Raw genomic sequence first — 21,896 nt, 5'->3', positions numbered from 1 at the left:
TAACATCAAAAGACCACCATCACACCATGAAACATGCTTAAATACTCAAGTTCACTTGCATGAAACGTACACAAAATGGCTACAAAAACAAATGACCTGGCAATAAATTCCTTTATCTCAGAAAGGATAGGCAGTACTCAGTTCGGCGGCCTGAACGCCTGCAGATTCGTAGAGATCATTTAATATAAATGCTGTCTTAGAAGACTGAGAAGAGTTGAATATTAGAAATCGAGATGGTTCGGCTACATCTAAACACCAAACATGTGAATAACTGCACATTTGCATGAAGGCACAGTCTTGAAGTCTTTAAGTCTCAAAACTGGTTAAGTGAAAATTGCAGTCCTGAAGAAAAAAATTAAATAAAATAAGAGCACGCAACATGTTTACACCCAAATACACTAAAATCAACCCTGAGATAAAGACAGAGGTGTTCCTTTAAACTGAAAAAATTAAGATGTTCCCCTGACTTCTAGATCCTAAAAATACCAACAAGAGCATTTTAACATGCCTTTGGCTTTTTAAACCAAGCGTTCGTAATCCAGTTAGTTGCTTCAAACCAACAACAACAAAAAGCTTCTGCTTTTCTCGGTTTCTTTCAAACTAATTTTGGGTAAATTCGTGCCATCTTTAAAGTCTACACTGTGCTTCACAGTGGTTACCTAAATTAAGTTGCAATATCCAATCTTTACGACTGCTTAAATGTCAAAAGCTCAGACCAAAGCGACAGTAATAAAAACAATAGAAATCAACTCCAACTTAAGAGAAGTTACACCAAAATAGGTGCTTTTAAGGTTGTGGTAGGATGTCTCAAGAGACCATTATATGCTAGCAGGAAATACAAAAACAACTAAAACTAACCTCTAACTTAAAGCTAAATTACTGAGGCTGACAGTCTTTTGTAAGTGATGAGATCTCACCACCAAGGAAGCAACTACATGGAAGGATGCAAGTTTGAGATTTACAGTGCAAGTGTTTTGATAAACCTAATGCATTACTGATCGTGGATTATCTGATGGAAATATAATGTTGTGGACTTTAACGTTAAGGCAAATTGAACAGTTGCCAAGGTCTGTGCAGAATATGCCAACACAATTATCCTCATATTGCGTATTTGCTTGTTTATTTTGGCTAGTTTGATAATGCTGTCAGTTTTTCTTCCAAAATCTGCACAGAAAAATGTCTGCAGATTCTACAAAGTTTTACTTTATACCCAACAACATGGCAGAACTGGCTGGTGGTGGGACTCTAAAGATCACTGGGATTGATGTAACTACAAACTCAATTTGTGGTTGGGTCGGAAACAAAACCAATTCCAAATAAAGTGAAATATGGAAGCATTTATGCTTTGTGGTTTTTCATCTGAACAGATTTGGAGATATTTAGCATTACTTGTTCACCAATGGATCCTCTGCAGTGAATGGGTGCCGTCAGGATGGGAGTCCAAACAGCTGATAAAAACATCACAATTATCCACAATTAATCCACACGACTCCAGTCCATCAATGAATGTCGTTTCTTACAAAAATAGCAGCTTTTCACATCACCAAATTTTTTTCCAACATTAAACCATTGCTTTGGTCCAAAATATGAGTCCATAATCTATAATGCTTCCTCCAGTGAAAAAGTCCATCCTCTGTTGTCCTCTCACATCAAAATCCATATCGGTTTCAATTATAAATGGTGCTTGCTCTGTTCATATTTCTCTTCTGGTTCAAACAACATGACTTTTTTTCACTGAAGAAAGTTAAAAACATCTTAAAATTTGATTTTTTTATTACAAAAAGGCTTTTCGCTTCACAAGACATTAATTAATGGACTGGAGTGGATTACATGTGGATTATTGTGATGTTTTTATCAGCTGTTTGGACTCATTCTGACGGCACCCATTCACTGCAGAGGATCCATTGGTGAGCAAGTAATGTAATGTTAAATTTCTCAAAATCTGTTCTGTTTTTGTTCTAATTTTTGGGTGAACCATTCCTTTAAAAGGTAAGGATTCCAAGCTTTTCAAGTCCAAACAGTCTCCTGCAAGACATGAGACAGTAAAGCAAAGCATAGGAGCTCAGTTAATCCCCCGATCAGGTATTAGAATGAAGTCGAGGAGGACTGTGATGTATATGCTTGAACCCAACCTGTAGAGGAATTCGATCGAACCGGCCCATCAAAACAACGTTCTTTAAACTTCAAAGACGAAACGGAAGGGGAGTCTTGAGGCAGCTAAAACTGCATCAAAGTTTTTCTTTTTGCTTTGAATATACGCCACATCTTTCAGGATGAAAAACATCACATATACAAAAAAAAAAACAAAGACGTGGCTTGATCAGAAGATTGTAATTTCACTGACAAAGTGAAGAGTAGTATATACGCACTCTTACAACAGAATGCATCTTTATGCATTACCGTAGTGGCTTTCTTTCCATCCTCAGGATGGAAAAATTTAACTATACCCACTATGAAAAAAACCAGCATGACCTGGATTGTTATTTCTGTTCACGTCCACAAAATATGGAGGCCGAATAATGCATCTCTGAGGACATTACAACAGAAAATGATGATTACAGGCGGTCCAATCGAAATCCCACAGGCAGTGTAGTGTAATATGCTGAAAACAATACAAGGGCCCTATTAAGACTGGAAAAGGCTTTTGGGTTTGTTGGCATGAGCGCAAAATTGAGGTCAAATCAGTGAACATTGGGGTTTACGAGCATTTCTATAACAGACAATAATGTGCATCGCAGCAATCACACTGTAAAAGCCCAAATGAAGCCTAATGTATGAAACATGATACATAGTTTTAACAGTCAAAATTGGTTGAATATGCAGCAAGCCTGCAGTTATTGTAAAAAAATCTATTTAAACACTGTAAACTCTCACAGAAGTGTAAACGCCACACCAAGCACAACGAAGAGCATAACTACCAAAAACGTAGCACATAATGATAAAAATGCAATTTTGAAACCCAAGATAGTGGATTAAATGATAGTTAAACAACATAACTGAGATCATCTTATATGTTGCCTGACAAACACTTAAGACTGTGGATTTTTCAGATTCACCCTGATTTACACGGCTATGAAAAAAGCTAGTCTCAGGAAGGAGGTGAACAAAAAGCAGGAAGAAAATACTCGACAGCAGATACTGCTGTAAAAAGAAACTAAATCAGGGCATGATTGTGCAAGTCTGTTGAAGCACATGCACAGGGAATCCCACCCATATTTGACTGATGGGTGTTTGAGGGTCAGTGGAGGAAGCGAAGCGCTCAGGATTAAGCGAATGAACACAGCGATGATGGAGCATCCTGCTCTAGAGGGTTTAACCTGGCATAATAGAGGGGTGGTGGTTTGCGGAAGCGGAATCTGAGGTAGAAAGAGCCGGCTAGGAGTGGACGACTCCGTTCTTGGGCAAATCAGGGCTGCTGGCCACCTGTTCGGAGGACAAACTGCGAGATGACGTCTTGCTGGTCAACGAGGACATGCTGCTGTTGACGAGACCGCAGTCCTGGACCAAACCGATGGAGCCGTTTGAACCCTCACTACAATTAAAGAGAGAAAGACGATGAGAACTACTGTCATGGACACAAGAAAGCACAAAGCTTGACTTAAAAAAAAAAATACATAAATAGCACTTACACAACTGAAATGTTACTGGAAAAAAAAATATATATATATATTCTTTTGATTTATTATTTTAGTGAGATTCACGGTTATATTTCACCTAAGAGTGAGTGGATGTTCATCTCGTTGCAGAGTGTGTTCGTCTTGTCCATTTTCGACTGAGACCCGCTTGTACTTGCCATCGTGGTTCTCCTGAAGGCAAAATAATGTAAATCACATGACTTAACACTTCACTGAGTGAACATCAGAGATATAAAAGTTACTGAAATTACACTCCACAGTACCAGTTCAAAAAAACACTACTCTTACAAATGACCTTGCTTAAAAATGGATTTTCTGCTCAAGAAATGGGCACAGTCACATGAAATATTCACTGGTAATAGAATATATTAATTATGAATAATTAATAGAAGCTCTATAAATTGCAAGTCTCGCTTACCATGGCCATCTCCTTTGTCCTCATGACGATATCTCTCTCCACCTGGTGCAGCTCGAGGCTCAGCTGTTCACTGGACAAATTCCCAGACGACCAGTCCACTCGAGACGGCTGTGACATGACTGAGCTCGGGTTCTGCCAAAAGAGAGAGTGAAAAGCTGAATCATTAAAGTAACAACAACAAAAGATATTATAATTATAATCTTTATTCGTTATTTAATTTTTATAGAACAACAATACTAATGCTACTAATATATATGTCAGGAGCATTTCCTTGGAGGAGGCAAGGGAGGCAACGCTCCAAGATATTGGATGGAAAAAATAAATAAATAATCATAGTACATAAAACCGGCAATATTCAAAAATAATATTAAATAGAATATAAATCAGTAATTTAAACATTGTCTAACAGCGACACCGGCAGGTAAAGTTACAACAGGAGTCCACGCGCAAGAAGTCTTCTACAAGAAGTATGACCATATCAGCCCGGTTCGGTCAACACTGCACTGGCTCCCTTTCAAACATCGTATAGATTTTAAAATCTTGTTAACTACTTATAAAGCCCTGAATGACTTAGCTCCTCAGTACCTGAGCGAGCTCTTATCATATTATAGTCCTCCACATCCGCTGCGTTCTCAAACGCTGGCCGTTTGATAATACCTAGAATATCAAAATCGACTGCGGCCGGCAGATCCTTTTCCTATTTAGCGCCCAAACTCTGGAACAATCTACCAAACGCTGTTTGGGAGGCAGATACACTCTGTCAGTTCAAATCTAGATTAACGACACATTTCTTTAACCTGGCTTACACATAACACACTAATACGCTTCTATTATTCAAATCCGTTAAAGGATTGTTAGGCTGCATTAATTAGATCAACCGGAACAGGGAACACTCCTCATAACACACAATGTACTCGTTACATCGTAAGAAGAATGGCATCTACGCTAATATTTGTCTGTTTCTTTCTTATTCTGTTTCTCAGTCCGTGTCCGGATCAGATGGTGGATCGGTGCCAGGAGATGATGTCTCCCTGATAGTTGGCAGAGGCCGGGACACCTGGATGAGCCCCGGGGACATATCCCCAGTGAAGACCTCGACTTAAATGCAATAAAACTAAAACTAAAATAAAATACCTAACTACATAATACTATTAATTGTTAGAAATCGCAACAATATAAAACAGAAATAAATACATTTATACGTTTAAAATTTTAATTAAAATAATAAGTAAACAATAAATAAACAATTATCTCCTGGCCAGAGGAGAACTGGCCCCCCCGACGGAGCCTGGTTTCTCCCAAGGTTTTTTTTTTCCTCCATTCTGTCACAGAGGGAGTTTTGGTTCCTTGCCGCTGTCGCCTCTAACTTGCTCAGTTGGGGACACTTAATTTCTAGTGATTATCGTCAATTTGATTTAGCAGATACTATTTAAACTAAACTGATCTAGACAATGACATCTCTGAACTCAATAATGAAATGCCTTGACTGAAAATTGAGTGTTTAATTTTATTATTATACATTACTGACGCTCTATCCTCCAATTTGATACGGTTAAGTGCTTTGACACAATCTGTATTGTTGAAAGCGCTATATAAATAAAGGTGACTTGATTTGAATGAACAATATAATGCATGTTATTGTTTATTTAGTACTGACCTGAATAAGATATTTCACATAAAAGATGTTTACATGTAGTCCACAAGATAAAATAGCTGAATTTATAAAAATGACCCCGTTCAAAAGTTACATACGCTTAATTCTTAATACTGTGTTGTTACCAGAATGATCCACAGCTGTGATTTGTTTGTTTTTTGAAAGTTGTTCACGAGTCCCTTGTTTGTCCTGAACAGTTAAACTGCCTGCTGTTCTTCAGAAAAATCCTTCAGGTCCCACAAATTCTTTGGTTTTCCATCATTTTTTTGTATTTGAACCCTTTCCAACAATGACTGTATGATTTTGAGGTCCATCTTTTCACACCGAGGACGACTGAGGGACTCATATGCAACTATTACAGAAAGTTCAAACGCTCTCTGATGCTCCAGAAGGAAAAACCATGCATTAAGAGCCGGGGCGTGAAAATATTTTAGGAATCTGTCAAAAAATTGTTTAAATCTAAAAATGTTAAGTCATTTATTGGGCAAATTACAAACAGTTAGTATTTATTCAAACTAATTAGTATTTATTCACATAATAACAAAAAACATGTTCACTTTGATCAGTCACGTCTTACTGTCATTTCTTTATCCGGTTTTGGAGCGTCACATATTTATAGTCAGACAATTAGGCCTACATGCTGTTATCCCTTTAAAGTTCCTACTCTCATAAAATATTCGCACATTCGCTATTTTAAACTTAACACAGCCTGTCAGGACGGACCTTTATGCAAAAACGGAAATGCTCGCGTGAATGTGTGACATTTATAGATAAGGATATGACCGTAAACTGAAAGTTTTTTTAAGAGAATATTTTATATAGTAAATATTTTATACTTTGGTGTCATTTAGTTGGATCGTATGAACAGGCCTTTAAAATGACACATCCAGCAGGGCAGACAGTCTCACCTCCAGGCTGCGACTCTGCGTCTGTTGGCTGATTTGGAGGTCGACCTGCTGTAGCTCCATCCTCAGCTGCTCACGCGCCTGCACGGCAGGGGATAAAGTGGATCTGTGGGATAAGCGGAAAATATTTCACTCATTTAGAACATTTCTAGAATAAAACTAAACAGAAACCAAGAGATTATTGTAAAGGGTGGGGCTGGCGACATACCGCTCGCTGAAGTGCCCCTGAGACGTTCGGTGTGGCTGGTAGGAGTCACCGCTCCACCCACTGTGATTCGCATAGGTGTAGTCAGCTTAAAGAGAAGACAAAGACCATTCAAAAAAACTTAAATAATCATGTTGTGCCATTAGCAATGCTGAGACAAAGCAGGAGTTTACCAGCTGAAGCGGTGTGCTTGGCTGAGTTTGGCATGGGACTGTTTGGCGGGTAGCCCGGTTTAGGCGTGCGCGAGATGGCTCCAAAACGAGACACGGTGGGCAGAGAGCCAAAGGGAATGATGGGGTCGTCGTCTTTGACATCTGTCGCTCTGCGCTGAAGCTCCAAGCCGTGTGCTCTCAGACTTTTGCCTTTGTCTATATTTTGCTGCGAGAAATGGTTACAATTAGCTCAAGAATCCTATTTGAATATGCTAATTATTCAGCATGCTATTATTTAAATACATCCAACTTCATAATTTAATATTTAAGAATATTATCCAAGCATTAACATGGAATAAGCCTGATCCATTAACAAAACTCGCTAGTCATCTGTGATATATATATGGCCTTTGGTTTGTCAACAGTATGATTGACAAACTAGACAATAAACACTGATAACCTTTTGTAACGGAACATCCACTGAAAACAGCACAAATCTGAATGTGTGGGAGAAACGGGACAAAATTCTCTTGCAATGTGAAGCCTTTTAGCTTTAAATATTTCAAATTTACATTTTTAAGCTCAAGTTCTCCTTCAATGTGTGCCTTTGACCATTTTTTTTTTTTTAGTTGGTAAAAAATACAACTGCTTGAGAATCCCTTATGTACCTCTAAACATGCAAAACTTACAGTGTCCATGGCGTTCATGCCCTCTTTGGACTTTATATCCTTGCTGCCAATGTAAGAACCAAAGGTGTCACATGACCAAGGCGAATATGAGCTGGTGTAGTCCGGTTCCTGGAAGTGTCCAAAAATGTGGGCTTTGTCTTCCATGTACTGCGAACAATATGGATATGGCAACTAATTACCTACTATGGCTGCATTTGGAAAATAAAAATCTAATTGCAAAAATTTTTTTCTGATAAAAATGTGATTTAAAATGCAATAAAAAAGCTCAAGATTTGCTGTGCTAGTCTGTAGGACTGCACAATTTGTCCCCAAATATTGTGATTATATATATCAATATAAATATACATTAAAACAACAACAACAATAATAATAATAATTATTATTATTATTATTATTATTATTATATTTAACTAAATCAGAAATATTTAAAATGCTGTTTTTAAAATTACAAAACAATATTAATATGAATAAAAAAAAAATCAATAATATCAATAAATAAACAATTTAGTAAAATTATATCTATTTAAGATTTAAAATAGATTTCAGAAAATAATAATTATATTATATTGAGCAAAATTAGAAATGTTTTATAGAATTACAATATCTATATGAATATAATATTATTGAATACAAAAATAAGAAGAAATTACTACAACACTTTACTAAAACAGAGCATTTCATTATTACTACGTTTTTAAAATTACAATATTGTATAAATAATAATAAATAAATAAAAATAAATCTTTAAAATAGACAATTTTACAAATACAATAAATATATATATATATATATATATAATAATAATTTTACTACTAATCAAATAATTATATTAAACAAAATTAGAAATTATGTCTTTTAATAAAATTACAATACGACATCAATATGAATATAAAGTAAGAAATTACTATAATATTTGACTAAAACACAGCATTTCATTATTATTATTATTATGTTTTTTAGAAATTGCAATACTTTCTACAATACTTTTCTGGGGCCTGTTCCATAAAACAGGTTTAACAAATAAGCCAGACTTATTTCAGTTAGTGTGACTTATTTTGAACCAAATCAACTGACAATAAGTCAAACTAACTGAAATAAACCTGGCTTATTTGGTAAACTTGTTTTATGAAACAGGCCCCAGGCCTTCTACATTTTGTTTAGTATTATTATTATTTCTGTGAAATGTTCTTCTGCTTACATGGCTCTGCCCCCTCATGTCCTGAGGGTAGCTGGGATCGTACGAGTGTGAGGAGCTGAAGGGTGATGGGGAAGCGACCTTTCTCTCCTCCAGCTGGGCCATGATCTCCTGTCTTCGGCGGTGCAGGTAGTCTAGGGAGGGCTGAGGTCGTGTGTAGGCATTCTGGGGACACATTATCAGAGGTTATGTTTTCTTTAGCTTTTAAATGAGAGCAGTACAGTTTAAATATTGCAGGTAATGGATCTTACCCTCGGGTAATTCCTGATCTGACTGGAGTGGTTATAGTTGTCTGGTTCTGGCAGGTACGAAGCGTTTTGGGGTGGTAGCGGCGGGGGAACGTCCGGACTCCTTCGAACCAGTTCCTCCCTTGGGGGGAATGTATGGGGATGGGCGTAGGCTGGGTGGCGACGGGCATCATGGTGTGAAGGGTATCCGTAATGGGAGCTGGGGTTGGCGCACTGGCGCTCTGAGGTGTAGGAGCTGGAATAGGAGTCCAGATATGGTGGCATGCCTGGATCTGGAGCGGGGTGACGGGCGTAGCGTGGGTGCACATGGTGGTGAGGATAAGGATTACCTGTTGAAATTAGGAAAATTAAGATTTTTAAAAGTGCATGGATCTACAAGTGTAAAACGTAATGTGTTCATTCAAAAGAACAACAGTTTTGGTACCTGCAGGGTACTGGGAAGATTCATATTGGGCGGAGGGCGGCAGAGGGCCTCTTGTATCAGAGTAATACCGTTCAGACTGGTGTGGTGAGTACATGTGAGGAACTCTAGGCACCGCAGGCATGTGCTTCTGTCCGACTGCGCCATCGCCCGCCACCCTGGAGTGGGAATTTATGAGCATCCCTGGTTTTGGGATGGATTCCAATCTGTATATCAAGAGATAAAGTGCACAATCACTCTGCACTCTTGCTTTATTAAAATTAAAACAATTTTGACTCAAATGACCATTTAATGTCCATTTATTGATTTATATGGCAGGTAGTCAGTTGGAGTAAAGGCCATTGTACTGAGGCCAAAATTGTTGCACGTTGAAAAATAAATACGACCTCACATTGTGTCATTCACGTTTACACACTTCCTCCGAAATTTTCGTCCGTCATAAAAAAAAAAAAAAAAATGCATTTTCGCATCCGTAGCAAGCATTTCGATAGGAAAGGATGGCGAATATGAAAAATAAGAAAAAGACATACGAAAATTATATAAGTATATATGAGAAAAACAAACTGAAAATAAGTTGAAGTACTAAAACTAAATTAAAGCTAAATAGAAATAGCAATAAAACAACTAATTAAAATGATAAAAAAAAAAATAATAATAAATAATCACAAAAATACTAAACCTTAAATAAAATAAAGCTAAATATGAATATAAAAATACTAATAAAATGACAAGAGCACATAAAATTACTAAACCCTAAACTAAAATAGAATGAAACCTGAAAATAAAAAGCAAATAAAACATATGAATAAATACTATAATAGTACATAAATAATAACACAGATGTACAGACAAATAGTCAGTATCACAAAATTTATAAAAGTGAAAAACAATAAAATAAAGTGCAGCTGCTACTAATCCTGTTATTAGGGTTGTCAAAAAGTACCGAATTTTAAAAATCAGACAATAGATGTATATATGGTCATAGATGGATCCGCTGATAGACGCGCCTTTCAAACGCTCCCGTGTGCTTCTGTGCGACAAACCTAACTGTTATAATAATAATATAATATATGTTATAAAAATAATAAAAGCCATTTCATTCTTTCTAAACACTGGTTGAAAATCATGACAATTTTGATTTATTTTGTTCTATTCATTATTTAAAGATATTAAGAGTCACTAAATAAAATATTACTATTAATATTTATAATACTTTTATTTTAAATCTAGTTCTTAATACATGAAAATTTACATGATACTTTACGAAAGGGATCCTTAGAAAGGGGATAATCTCACTGGCAATATGTGGTGTAAAAAAGTTTGACATCCCCCGTGCTAATATATGATTTATTTCCCATCGCTAATAAACATACAAACTCACGAGTCTGGAGGTGAACCAGGTGCACTGAGGCTCCCAGAGTCCATCTTCCCTGGTTTGTGTGTTGGGTCATATGACGGGTCCGAGCCTCTGGAAACCAGGTGGGCCAAGGTGGAATCAGGTCCTGTAGCTAGGATGACGTTAGTGATGGAGGAGTGTTTGCGTGGGAGTCCCTCCATTGACAGCCCCTCGTCAGGCAACAGCCCGGCGCCGAGGTCCATCTCATTCAGCTGGGTCAGGGACTGACTGAGCTGTCGCCTCATTCCCAAACGTTTATTCATCTTACGGTACCTATCGTTAGAGAAGAATGGTGAAGCTGACGCTAATGCTTATTACGCTTTATTTAACGTTCTTAAAGTGCTGATTACTTTTCAAGCTCATCCTGAGAGTGAGCGAAGGTGCAACTTGCTCCGCGAGGACAGCCGCCTTTTTGTTTCATGTCCCGACACATATAGGTCTTGTATTTGCTGTGCTGAGGTGGCTGTGGGCAGGAAGTGAAATATGCTTACTCATTTCTGTGCAAGTTACTTGAATGACATCCTTTAAAAATAAACTAAACTAAAAATAGAGCTAAAAAAAAAAAACCTTAAAAAAGAGAAAAGCACATAAAACCATTAAAACAATAAAAAACACTGTAATAGTATATAAACATACCTGATGTATAGATAATTAGTAAGTAAATAGATAGATACACAAATAAATAAATTAATACTTTCTAAAACCTGGCCAAAAATCATAAAGCTATTTTGTTTACTAATTATATTTGAATCATTTTAGCATTTTGATCAATTATTATATTATTAATAAATATGAATATTGAAAAGTTTGTGATCTGGTTACCGACCTGTTGCACTTAATTTCATAAATTAATGCTAAAAAAAGTAAGCAAATTATAAATATAAAAAAAAAACAAAAACAGAAAGTTTCTGAAATGTAAACCAAAATTAAAAATGGAAATATAAAAGCTAATTTTAAAATAATAATAAATACTACAATAGCATATAAATAACACTAACACATAACACATATAAATTAGTCATTATCGCAAAAAAACAAAAGAAATTACTGAATAATAAATCAAATTAAATTGTTAAAATAAAATACATGAATAAAAGAAGGGCTGCTGCTACTAACTAACTAACTAAACAAATAAAATAAATTTAAAATTATTAAATATTTTAAATATGTATGTTTTATGTCTGCAATCTGGTTACTGACCTGCTGCTGATCCCCTCCTTTTTTGCTGTGGTTCTGGATGAAATCCACCAGGCCGTGAACGACGGTCCGCACCGCTTCCAGCCCTTTGGCTAGCTGCTCCCATGTGGGCGCAGGGGCATCTGTTAGTGCAAAAACCAGGCAAAAAAAATCAGACATATGTTTTTATGAATGGAAGTACTGCCAATTGTGTGAGTGGAGCAGGCTGAGAGACCTGGGCTGGGGTCAATGTCGGCCAGCAGCTCCAGATGGGGTCTAAGGCGGTTGAGATTGGCTGGATCTCCGGTTCTCTGAAGGGCGATGGTGAGTTCCTGCACACTCTGAGCAAAGGATGCTGGTGTCTGCAGCTGAAACACAGAGCCACAAACACATACTTCACATACCAGCACACAAAATCGATGTGATGTTCACTACACCCTAAATGCGTTCTCTACACTGGGAGGGGTGTTACTGGAGAATTTAAACATGTTACACTTGGACATACAATTTTTTTTTTGCAGACCCGTCTTAAAACCAAAAAAACTACAGCTCCACCTGGTGAAATCTTAAAATAATACCCTGAACAGGATGTGTTTGGAACATTTAAGGTGTAAATACCTAGGGACTTTGAACCACAATTTATAAACAAAAAGCCATTTTTATTTCTCATAATACACGTCCTCATCATACCTTGTCAATGATGGACTGCATGTGGGATTTGTGCGACTGGTCGCCGTACAGTAGAGATGACCACTGGTCAGGAGCGATACGCAGTCCGCCCTCCATCGCGATCTGAACGATCTGAGAGTCGTGTTCCCTCCGAAGAGCCTCGTACGTGCGAAACTCCTCCTTCAGCTGCATCAAGGAGGAATCTTCATCACGTTTAGTCACCTTAGATTAAAACAAAATTTGATATTTAAATGCAAATATTGAAATACAAATGAAATGTACACATTTAAAAACTTTTTTTTTTTTACACATCTATTACTAATAGTTTATATACATTTAAAAAAATGAAATCTAAAAAAAGATTGTTTTAAATGTTTAATGTTTTTTTATATTTTTAAATTAGCTGACATTAAATTTTATGTTATTTTTTTACTGTAATTTAATTAAATTAAATTAAATTGTAAAAATGATATATTATATCAATTTTATTTTATATGATTATATATTTTTATTATATAATTCTTTTTACATGTAATATTGAGGTTACAATAAAAATACTACACAAGAAAAGCATTTTACTTCAATACAAATTTTTGATACAGAAATAAATTATACTTTTAAGTATATTAAAATAGGAAACCAGTATTAGAAATGGTTATTTTGCAATATTAAACATTAAAAATCTTATTGATTGCAAACTTTTGAACAGCAGTGCGCGCGTGTGTATATATATATATATATATATTTAATAAATCTGTAACAATGAGAAGCATTAATACTGTGAAGGAAAAGAGGAACGGTAAAGGCACCTTAAAGCAGGAGGCCCTGTAGAGGAGCTGCACCACATGTCCTATGCTTGTTTTTGAGGCCTGAGGAAAACGTGGTTCGAGTCTCTGGACCACAAACAGGACCAGAACCTTCCGTGAGAGGGCCGAACCATCTTCCAGAGCGAGCAGGACCAGCTTCAGTGCTTCTTCCTGCATAGCTGTAGGGCGAAAACCAATTTTTGTTAGTGCCCACAAAAGATTTTTATCAGCCTGCTATAATGTTATGGTGGTAAAGTCTTACCAGGGCCGAGAAACTGGCAGCCTCTGGCTCTGACGGCGGCCCACAGGTTGGAGGAGAGTTGCTGGGGGTTCTGGTGCTGGAGAATGAGCTCAGTGACGGTGCGTTCACCCAGAGACCGGGCTGCACGCATGGCCCGGATGCGGCCCTCCTCCTCCACCAGCTGGCAGTGAACCAGAGTCACCAGCTTCCTCTGCATGGGTCTGCTGAGAACGCTCTGAGCGGCGCCATTCAGCCCTGCACCTGTGCGGACCAGCACCAACAAAACACAAACGTTAACTGAGCCTTCTCATGGATTATCACGAAGGATGGGGACTTAAAAACAATAGCGCATATGCTAAAGACAATAAACAAGGTTGAACTGTTGGGTATCTACACAAGAGAAAATAAATAAATAAATGAATAAATTAAATAACATTATAAAACAAATAAAGATACATTTTAAAATATTAAAAACAAAATATATTTTTTAAATATTGAGTTTTTTTTGTTCCTTTTACTTTTAACCGCAGTCCATTTGTTGAAGTTTATGATAATTCAGTTTAACAAAAACATATGCTAACTTATTGTGAATAAATGAATAAAAAGGGTGATGTAAAATGCCAGGGACCTCTGGTGTTGCTCAGGGGTTTGAGATAGAGGGCCAGGTCCTCCACACATGTGCGAGACTCCTCATAGTGCCTGATGTCCTCTACAGCTGTCAGTAAGGTGAGGGGGGGAGGTTTGGGTACCTGCAGGAGAAAACACAACATTTGTCTGTTACCATACCAAAGATAGTTCATCTACAGGGCTTTGATGGCATTCTTCACATAACAGGCCATCATGTGATGGGGTTGGCAGCATTCCTCTGCGTGTAGAACATGTTCACACCCACAGATTCTCATAACATGTAATTTATTATAAAAGGGTCCTGTCGTTTGAGCTGCCATGGCATTTTTGTATTTGTTTAATTCCCATATTTAAATGCAGTACCCAATGATCTGAAATAATCGTAACTAGACGATTATGTAATAGTTGCGACAGTCATACCTATAACTACGTGTACAGAATAAAGAAGTATTTTTTTTACAGACAACGCTGGGAATGACTGACAGATGTTAATTCAACTTCTTGGTTCTCTATTGGCTGTGTGAGTGAGGAAGCAGTGTGTTTTACAACCTCCTGTCTTGCAATCACACGCTTCTGTATGTTAAATCAGGCCTGAAATCCAACCAGACCAGAACGATCGCAAGCTGATCTTCAGAAACCTGACGCTCTGAGCTCCACCTCTCCATGCTGTACTTGACACATTGATTCAGAAACAAGTGGATGCAGTATAATAATAAACACGCTCCACCTAAAGTACAACTGCTGTACTGTCTGCACAATCGCTGCGGTCTGGGCTTTTTAGCTGTTTGCCTCACGTTTCGATTGTTATCAAGGTCATTTGAAAAGGAAAAAAAAAAGTGCATTGTTTGAGTGACAAGGAACCACTGTAGTTTTACTTCCTCATCCTCACTCAGATTGAGGCTAGGGTGGGGGCCACAAACAAAGTCAATAAAAATAAACTTGTTTGGGACAGAATGAACCAATGTGCACAGGGCCGTCATGTAGCGGTGCTTTAAGATGTGCTCACGTTTAATGTTGGAGAAATCCAGTAATTCCAAAAGTTTGTGAGTTTCACGCGAGATTCTGCACAGAACTAATCAAAAGAAGGCTGCTTGGTTTAAAAGTTACATCTGTGTGAGCTGCGTTTCATTCATCGCTGCGCTACTGATAATTAACTTTTTTGGAATATTTTTGCAAATGTGACTGTACCTTTAAGACAAAAACTAATTTTATCATTCAGCACTACATCAATTATGAAGCGCTTGTTAATTGTGTCTCGGCCTATTCCGAAAAATATACAAAATGCATTTTTGTTACCATACCTAAATTGAGACTAATTTATGCAACAAGCAGATCCATTTTCGTTATTGTTAACGAAAACTATTTTACAACTAAAAGAGCATTAAAGTGCCCCAATCATGGATTTTTGAAAATGACCTTTCATGCAATGTGTAACACAGCTCTAAGTGAATGAACACATCCTGCAAAGTTTTAAATCTGAATGTGCACCATGTATAAAGTTATTGTCTCTCAAAAGAAAGAGTAGACTCTGAATCATTGAAACGAGTCATTTTCAAAACGAATCCCAAGCCATGAAGTCAATGTGAAACATTAGCATATTGCCCGCCCACTTGTTTTTTTTTTTCTTTTCACATTGGTCTGAATGAAAATGCCAATTCATTCTTTGCCACTAGGTGCTTCAAATGGAGCGTAAAATTAGCGGTTTCCCCAGTAACGATGTACACAAAGCAGCACTGAGCTCACAAACGCTGCTTTATCAGGCATTCCAGACATGAAATGGAAATGAGACCAATCACCGCGCAAAGGAGGGGTTTGGAAAAATTAATTGTTAAACGAATCGTTTGGGAGTTGTTGAGCAAATAAGGTAAAAATAAAGGCATAATATAAGAAAATTTAAGTTTTTTTGACCTTGCATGCATGTCAACCTGTTGTTGGGGACTCCCAAAACCAAAATATTACCCATAATAGGGGCACTTTAAAGGGATAGTTCATACAAAAATTAAAATACTGTCATTATTTATTCACCCTCATGTCATTCCAAACCCCTTCATTGTGCGCAAACAAACAAAAACTAACGACTTCCTTCAACAATTTCTTCTCTTCCGTATCAGTCTTTGACGTGTGTTCATGTGCATTCCTCTGCTTGCAAACAAGGCACGGCGTATCCAGGTTCTACGTCAGAACCTTGGCTCCTGCATCAGCAGCACCACACGATACTGTCGTGACAGTGCATCGAAGACTGACACGGAAGACAACAAATTGTTGAATAAAGCCGTTATTTTTGTTTTCTTTGCGTGCAAAAAGTATTCTCGTAGCTGTCAATAATATGCTCATCCTGGTTACAAAATTTGTGTGTAACGAGTGGTTCGTTGCATTATTACAGGAAAACGTCTTGAGACTACATTACTGAGCTGCTGCTATGGAGCAATATATTTTAACGGGCATAATTTTGTGTGAAAATAACTAAAGGGAATATAGGGCCCTATGAAATCCATTTAATTTTTTCCCAAATTCTGTTTGAATTTTTTTTCTGTTTGAATTTTTCTGGACCCCTTTTTAATGGTTAAATACATTTTTATTAATCACAAAGCATGTCTAATTAATTAAAATCATAAAACCTACACAAATTCACATTCATTTATTAAATGTTTAACAAAAACGACATGCTTAGGGCCCTATGAAATGTTTTGTTTTTTCTCGCCATATGTTTTATTTTTACCAAATTCTGTGTTTTAGATTGTCTAATCATTTGAATGCATAAAAACAACTTCATTTATTCAATTTTTTTCTTAAAATAGCTTTATGAATTTTTCTTCTCAGACATTTTTCTGGTCATCAAACGAAGGCATAAAACATTCATTTAATTTATCTTTTAATTATTGAAAATTAAACTATTTCTAGCAAACAAAGGGGATTTACTATAAACATTAAAATTATGAAGAAATGTTGCGTGATTAATCCTCAAAAATAAAGTTTTAATTTTTGTAGTAGTATGTACATTCTACTGAACAATAGTAATGTATTTCTGGCTCAATGTCTTCAAGTTAAACCAAACCTTTATTTTGACGGGTTGCCATAAATACCTTTACATTTCTGTGTGACGATAGTTTTACTCAAATCAAAGGGTAAAATGCTCACGAAATGACTCTCAGAGCAGTTTTGAAGATGTTGTTCATGTTTTTATGTACTCATATATTGGAATATATTATAAAATATAATATATATTGGTTAGTGACTAATCTTCATACATCTAGCTACTCCATTGACAACAGACCTAATTTGCTGCAAAATTTTGCAAATGTAACCACACATTTAGACTCACCTGTCCGCTGACGAGCTGCAACAGCGCAGTGTTGACGGGCAGCTGCTCGATGTCCGTGCTGATGGTGGTCTGGTCGAACGGGCAGGCCTTGCGGTGCAGTTTGTTCAGGCACATTTTGCACACAGTGTGGCCGCAGCCCAGGCTGATGGGCTTGCGGTGGCTCTCCTCGAAGGTTTGCGTGCAGATGGGACACAACAGAAACTCGGTCCATTGCGGGGCTTGCACGGGCATTGTAGCGAAGCGCGGTCTGTGATGCACCGGTCCCCAAGATCTTCTCTTATTGCTGCATTTGTGTCTATGTGCGTTGTGCGTAAAACGATATGACCGTAAGTCCTAAAGGTTCCACTGGAACCGATAAAGCTCTTCCAAAGATCACGGTTCTTAAATATTTCCTGACATTGTGGGCGTTCAGCACATAGTGTGAAAAACATAACCTGAAAGACAAAAAAAAAAAAAAGTTATCACTCACGTGTCACGTCAAGATTTTTATGCTAAATCCCAACATGCCAAATGATCACATTCAGCCTCAGATCAATTAAGTAACACTTTTTAATTATGTCGTCTTGGCCTATTACTTTACAGCATTTCTAATACTGAAGCTAAATTGAGCTTCATTTATAAAACAGAACAAAAATGTTGTTCTCAGCTATTTTTTTAACTAATGTTTAATAATTATGTTCATAATGTTTTGTTAACAACATATAGTATGACTTAAACTTACTAAAATAAAAAACAAATTGATTTGAGTTTTTTTTCATACAGAATAACCAAAAAGGTTTCAAATTTGATAAACTGCCTTTCATTAAACATGGAAATGCTGCTATTTAAACTCTCGTTAACATATTAGAAGCAGAAAAATACACAATAAATAAAAACTCCATAAAATAAAATGAGAAACCCAGAAAAAGCTAAACACAATGAAAGAAAAAAATATATATAAAAAGGCCAAACTACAAAATAGCCTAATAAAAATACAATTTAGAATTTACAATCTTTTTATATAAATTGATGTAATGAAACAAAAATGGCATAATAAAAATTACATTTATTAATACAAACATTTAAATTCGTTCCACTCATTTCATAAATAAAGCCCAACAACTGTAACACACAGCTTCTGTAATGATGTTGTTTAATTTTTAATCAAATCCCAAGAGACTTTGACATATATATATATATATATATATAACTTAATACTTGAAAAATAAGTTTGAAAACTTTTCATTTCCTAAAAATAATAATCAAGATGCAATAAAAATTTTCCTTGGCTACATTTGCAGTTTGATTTTCTTTAAACAAATCTTTTGTTGAAAAATAAAAACCACATGAACAAACACCAGTGAATAAAAACACATGACTCATTCTTTTTTTTTCCATTTTCGTCATCTCAGACATTCTTATCACTGACCCGAGTACAGCAGGCTTATTTTGGTTATCAAAGATACCAACCAAGCAGGATTTCTTTTTTTTTTGGCTAACATTAAACCTTTTGGCTTCAGTCTGACAACAAGAGCTTTATGAAACATTCAGTCCTGGCCGGGAAGTCCAGAAGAGCAGCAATAACCTGACTCATCATTTATTACAGCCTAGTCTGCGTACCGTACCCTAAAGCTGCCCAAAATAGCCATTATATAACCAAAACACCTCCACAACACAAAACCGAGGGGATTTCAAATGACTAATCACGACTAAAGTGCAATTCCTTCGACCACTCCAGCGGGAGACATAACAAGAAAGCATTTAAACTCAAATCAGGTTACGAGTCCTGAGATCTGACTCATCTGACAAACAAAATCAACGTGTTTTCAGGATCAGGAAGGCAGGAATTCTGACCTGGCTATAGGGAACAGAAACATGAGCCATAATAAAGAGCACAGTTTCCATCACATGCACGGGAGTTGCACACTCATGCTTTGGTGATAAAAGGAAGCCGAAAATAAAATCATAGGATACTAGTCACGAAATTGAATGTGTGTATCCTTTCTGAATGCGTCTTAAAATCAACACTGAAAACTATTCTGATTTCCACCTAGTCGCCCCATCAAGAATGCTAGAACGCAAGGATTTCTGCGCAAGTCCTATGAAAGTGTGAGAATTGTACCCTAAAAAAAAATTGCTAAAAATATATTTTTTATAGAATAATATAAATACCTATTTTAACAATTTTAAAAAATTCATTATACATAACATAAATATATATTTATATATGTAAGCACGCATTGCCTTACCTAACGAGTGCATACACGTGACATTCAAATACATGCTGTTATCTTCAGCAGCTACCCGTGCAACTAAGGTACTTCCTCTTGTGGCAGCCATCAAAAGCACCGTTTTACACCCACGTTTTCTTTCTATGTCATAAATTGTTTCATTAGTACCAGGATTTCTCAGTAACTATAATTAAGGTTAGTGGGTGTTCGACAAAAGGACAAGCTCTGTGGTGTGGGATAACTACATATATAGAACTCTCTCTCTCTCTCTATATATATATATGTGTTTTTTAAACAGTTAAAATGTATATGTACTGGTAATATAAAATATTTTAAACTAGAAAATATAGATTTTAAATAAAACATTTTAAAATATTAATTATATTAAATACAAAATTTTTTAATGAATTATATACACCAGGAAGTATAATATATCATTGTGTATTTCCAAGCATCTCCATACAAAGAATTAATGCAGTGTAATCATGACTTGGAGACCTGTTTGTCAACTACATGTGACTAATTTAAAGGCAGTTGTATTTAATGTGTATCATAAAGGTCATTTACATGCCTGACATTCACTTTTGTGATTCAAAAAGAGGAATATTTTCAGATGCCAGTGCACAGTCATGGAAAAAAATTACCACAGTTCAAAGCATGCTGAGACTTATCTCTTGCCTATTGCCTATTGGAAACCCCCTAAAGCAGGTTAACAGAGATTTTAAGCGTCACTTAATTATATACCGTTTAATTACACAACTCAACGTGATCTAACAATATATAAACCACAACCTATTTAATCTGGGCCAAGAAAAGACAATAAGCACGTGTGCATCACATTCCTGTCGCATTTAGAAGCCAAATAAAGCCAATCAAATGCACAGTTATCAATTGAATCCCCATGAAACTTTGTGTCAAAGATTTCTTGAGAAAATCGGATTTGTGTGTAAAATGTTTGCATAACATCAAGCCCATCAGAACAGGAAAGAAAGAGACAAAGCCCTTTGACTCGAGCTCGATGTAGCTGTAATATAATAAAACACTCGCTTTAAACTATAAATATTTAGATATTTTATACTTATTTACCTAGGCAAATGCCACACGATGAAGAAGAAACATTACTTGTTTAAAAGCTCAGATTGTCAAACTGTAATGCTAGTCAGCTAGCAGGTTAACTAATAACCATTTCTAGATAAAAACAATTAAAAACATTACTAATCTTTACCTAGCACCGCTGGATGTTTTCTACATATAAACATTATAACACCCTATGCAATTTAAGCTAATATAAATGTGCCTTTGGACCGTATCAACCGATTTGATATTTGAATATTAAACAGCTAGCCGGTGTGCTAACAAAACAAAGCTTGTAGCCTTCGGCTAAACGTCATTTACTACGTTAAAACGCTTGTATCGCGAATCCCTTGGTGTTTATAGTAATATGTTGCTAATTGAAACACTTTAAAACCATACATACGTAACACTAACCGATAATAAAATGTATTCTGGCAGAATAATGTGCTCGTTAGCATCTATGCTACACCGGTTGATGCATCTTAGGTAACGCTTACAATGCTCATTTGTAATAGTTTTAGGCGTTTAGTTCGAGTTACGCACATTCTTAACAATACTTAATGCAGAAATGTCAATTTAGGCGTTTTAAAGGTGATTCAATCTAGTCTACGCATTGTTTTAGCCTTTATATACGGTATACACAAAAATATATATAAAATAAACGAAACCTAAAAGCACAATAGACCCACATAATATAAGCAGTACAACATGCACTCACAATATTTGGTTCAGCTCAATCTTCACAGAAGAAGGGCGAATTTCGCCTGCTGCTGTAACGAGAGTTTCTTTGGACTGACTGCCTGAGTCTCAGAGCTCTAGTGAGAGAAGTCCAGGATTGCGCAACCGGAGATCA

At 36.4% G+C, this 21,896-nt stretch overlaps 1 protein-coding gene across 1 annotated transcript; it reads right to left on the bottom strand.

The window, feature by feature from the left end:
- Positions 1-1,967: 1,967 nt before the first annotated feature.
- LOC306867138 (roquin-1-like) lies at positions 1,968-21,867 on the bottom strand. The gene is made up of 20 exons (XM_079412684.1): positions 21,762-21,867; positions 17,760-18,193; positions 14,439-14,559; positions 13,832-14,071; positions 13,573-13,748; positions 12,785-12,985; positions 12,330-12,462; positions 12,119-12,237; positions 11,269-11,381; positions 10,904-11,191; positions 9,526-9,728; positions 9,105-9,430; positions 8,857-9,018; positions 7,659-7,805; positions 6,991-7,195; positions 6,821-6,905; positions 6,616-6,718; positions 4,054-4,185; positions 3,715-3,806; positions 1,968-3,532 (listed from the first exon to the last, which is right to left on the bottom strand). Exons 2-20 carry the CDS (start codon positions 17,988-17,990, stop codon positions 3,376-3,378), a joined length of 3,234 nt encoding a protein of 1,077 aa, XP_079268810.1. The 5' UTR covers positions 17,991-18,193; positions 21,762-21,867; the 3' UTR covers positions 1,968-3,375.
- Positions 21,868-21,896: the final 29 nt, after the last annotated feature.

Source organism: Barbus barbus, assembly GCF_936440315.1.
Source record: "Barbus barbus genome assembly, chromosome: 49".
NCBI classification, from domain to species: domain Eukaryota; kingdom Metazoa; phylum Chordata; class Actinopteri; order Cypriniformes; family Cyprinidae; genus Barbus; species Barbus barbus.
Note: the sequence above shows the minus strand (reverse complement) of the source record. Positions and strands in the feature narration are given on the sequence as shown.

Excerpts from the sequence above, each read along its gene's own strand:
- LOC306867138 (XM_079412684.1), bottom strand. The coding sequence starts at position 17,990 with ATGCCCGTGCAAGCCCCGCAATGGACCGAGTTTCTGTTGTGTCCCATC. Across the intron at positions 14,560-17,759 it reads TGCAGCTCGTCAGCGGACAG|GTACCCAAACCTCCCCCCCT; the intron begins GTGAGTCTAAAT and ends TTTCTCCTGCAG. Across the intron at positions 12,238-12,329 it reads CGACATTGACCCCAGCCCAG|ATGCCCCTGCGCCCACATGG; the intron begins GTCTCTCAGCCT and ends TTGCACTAACAG.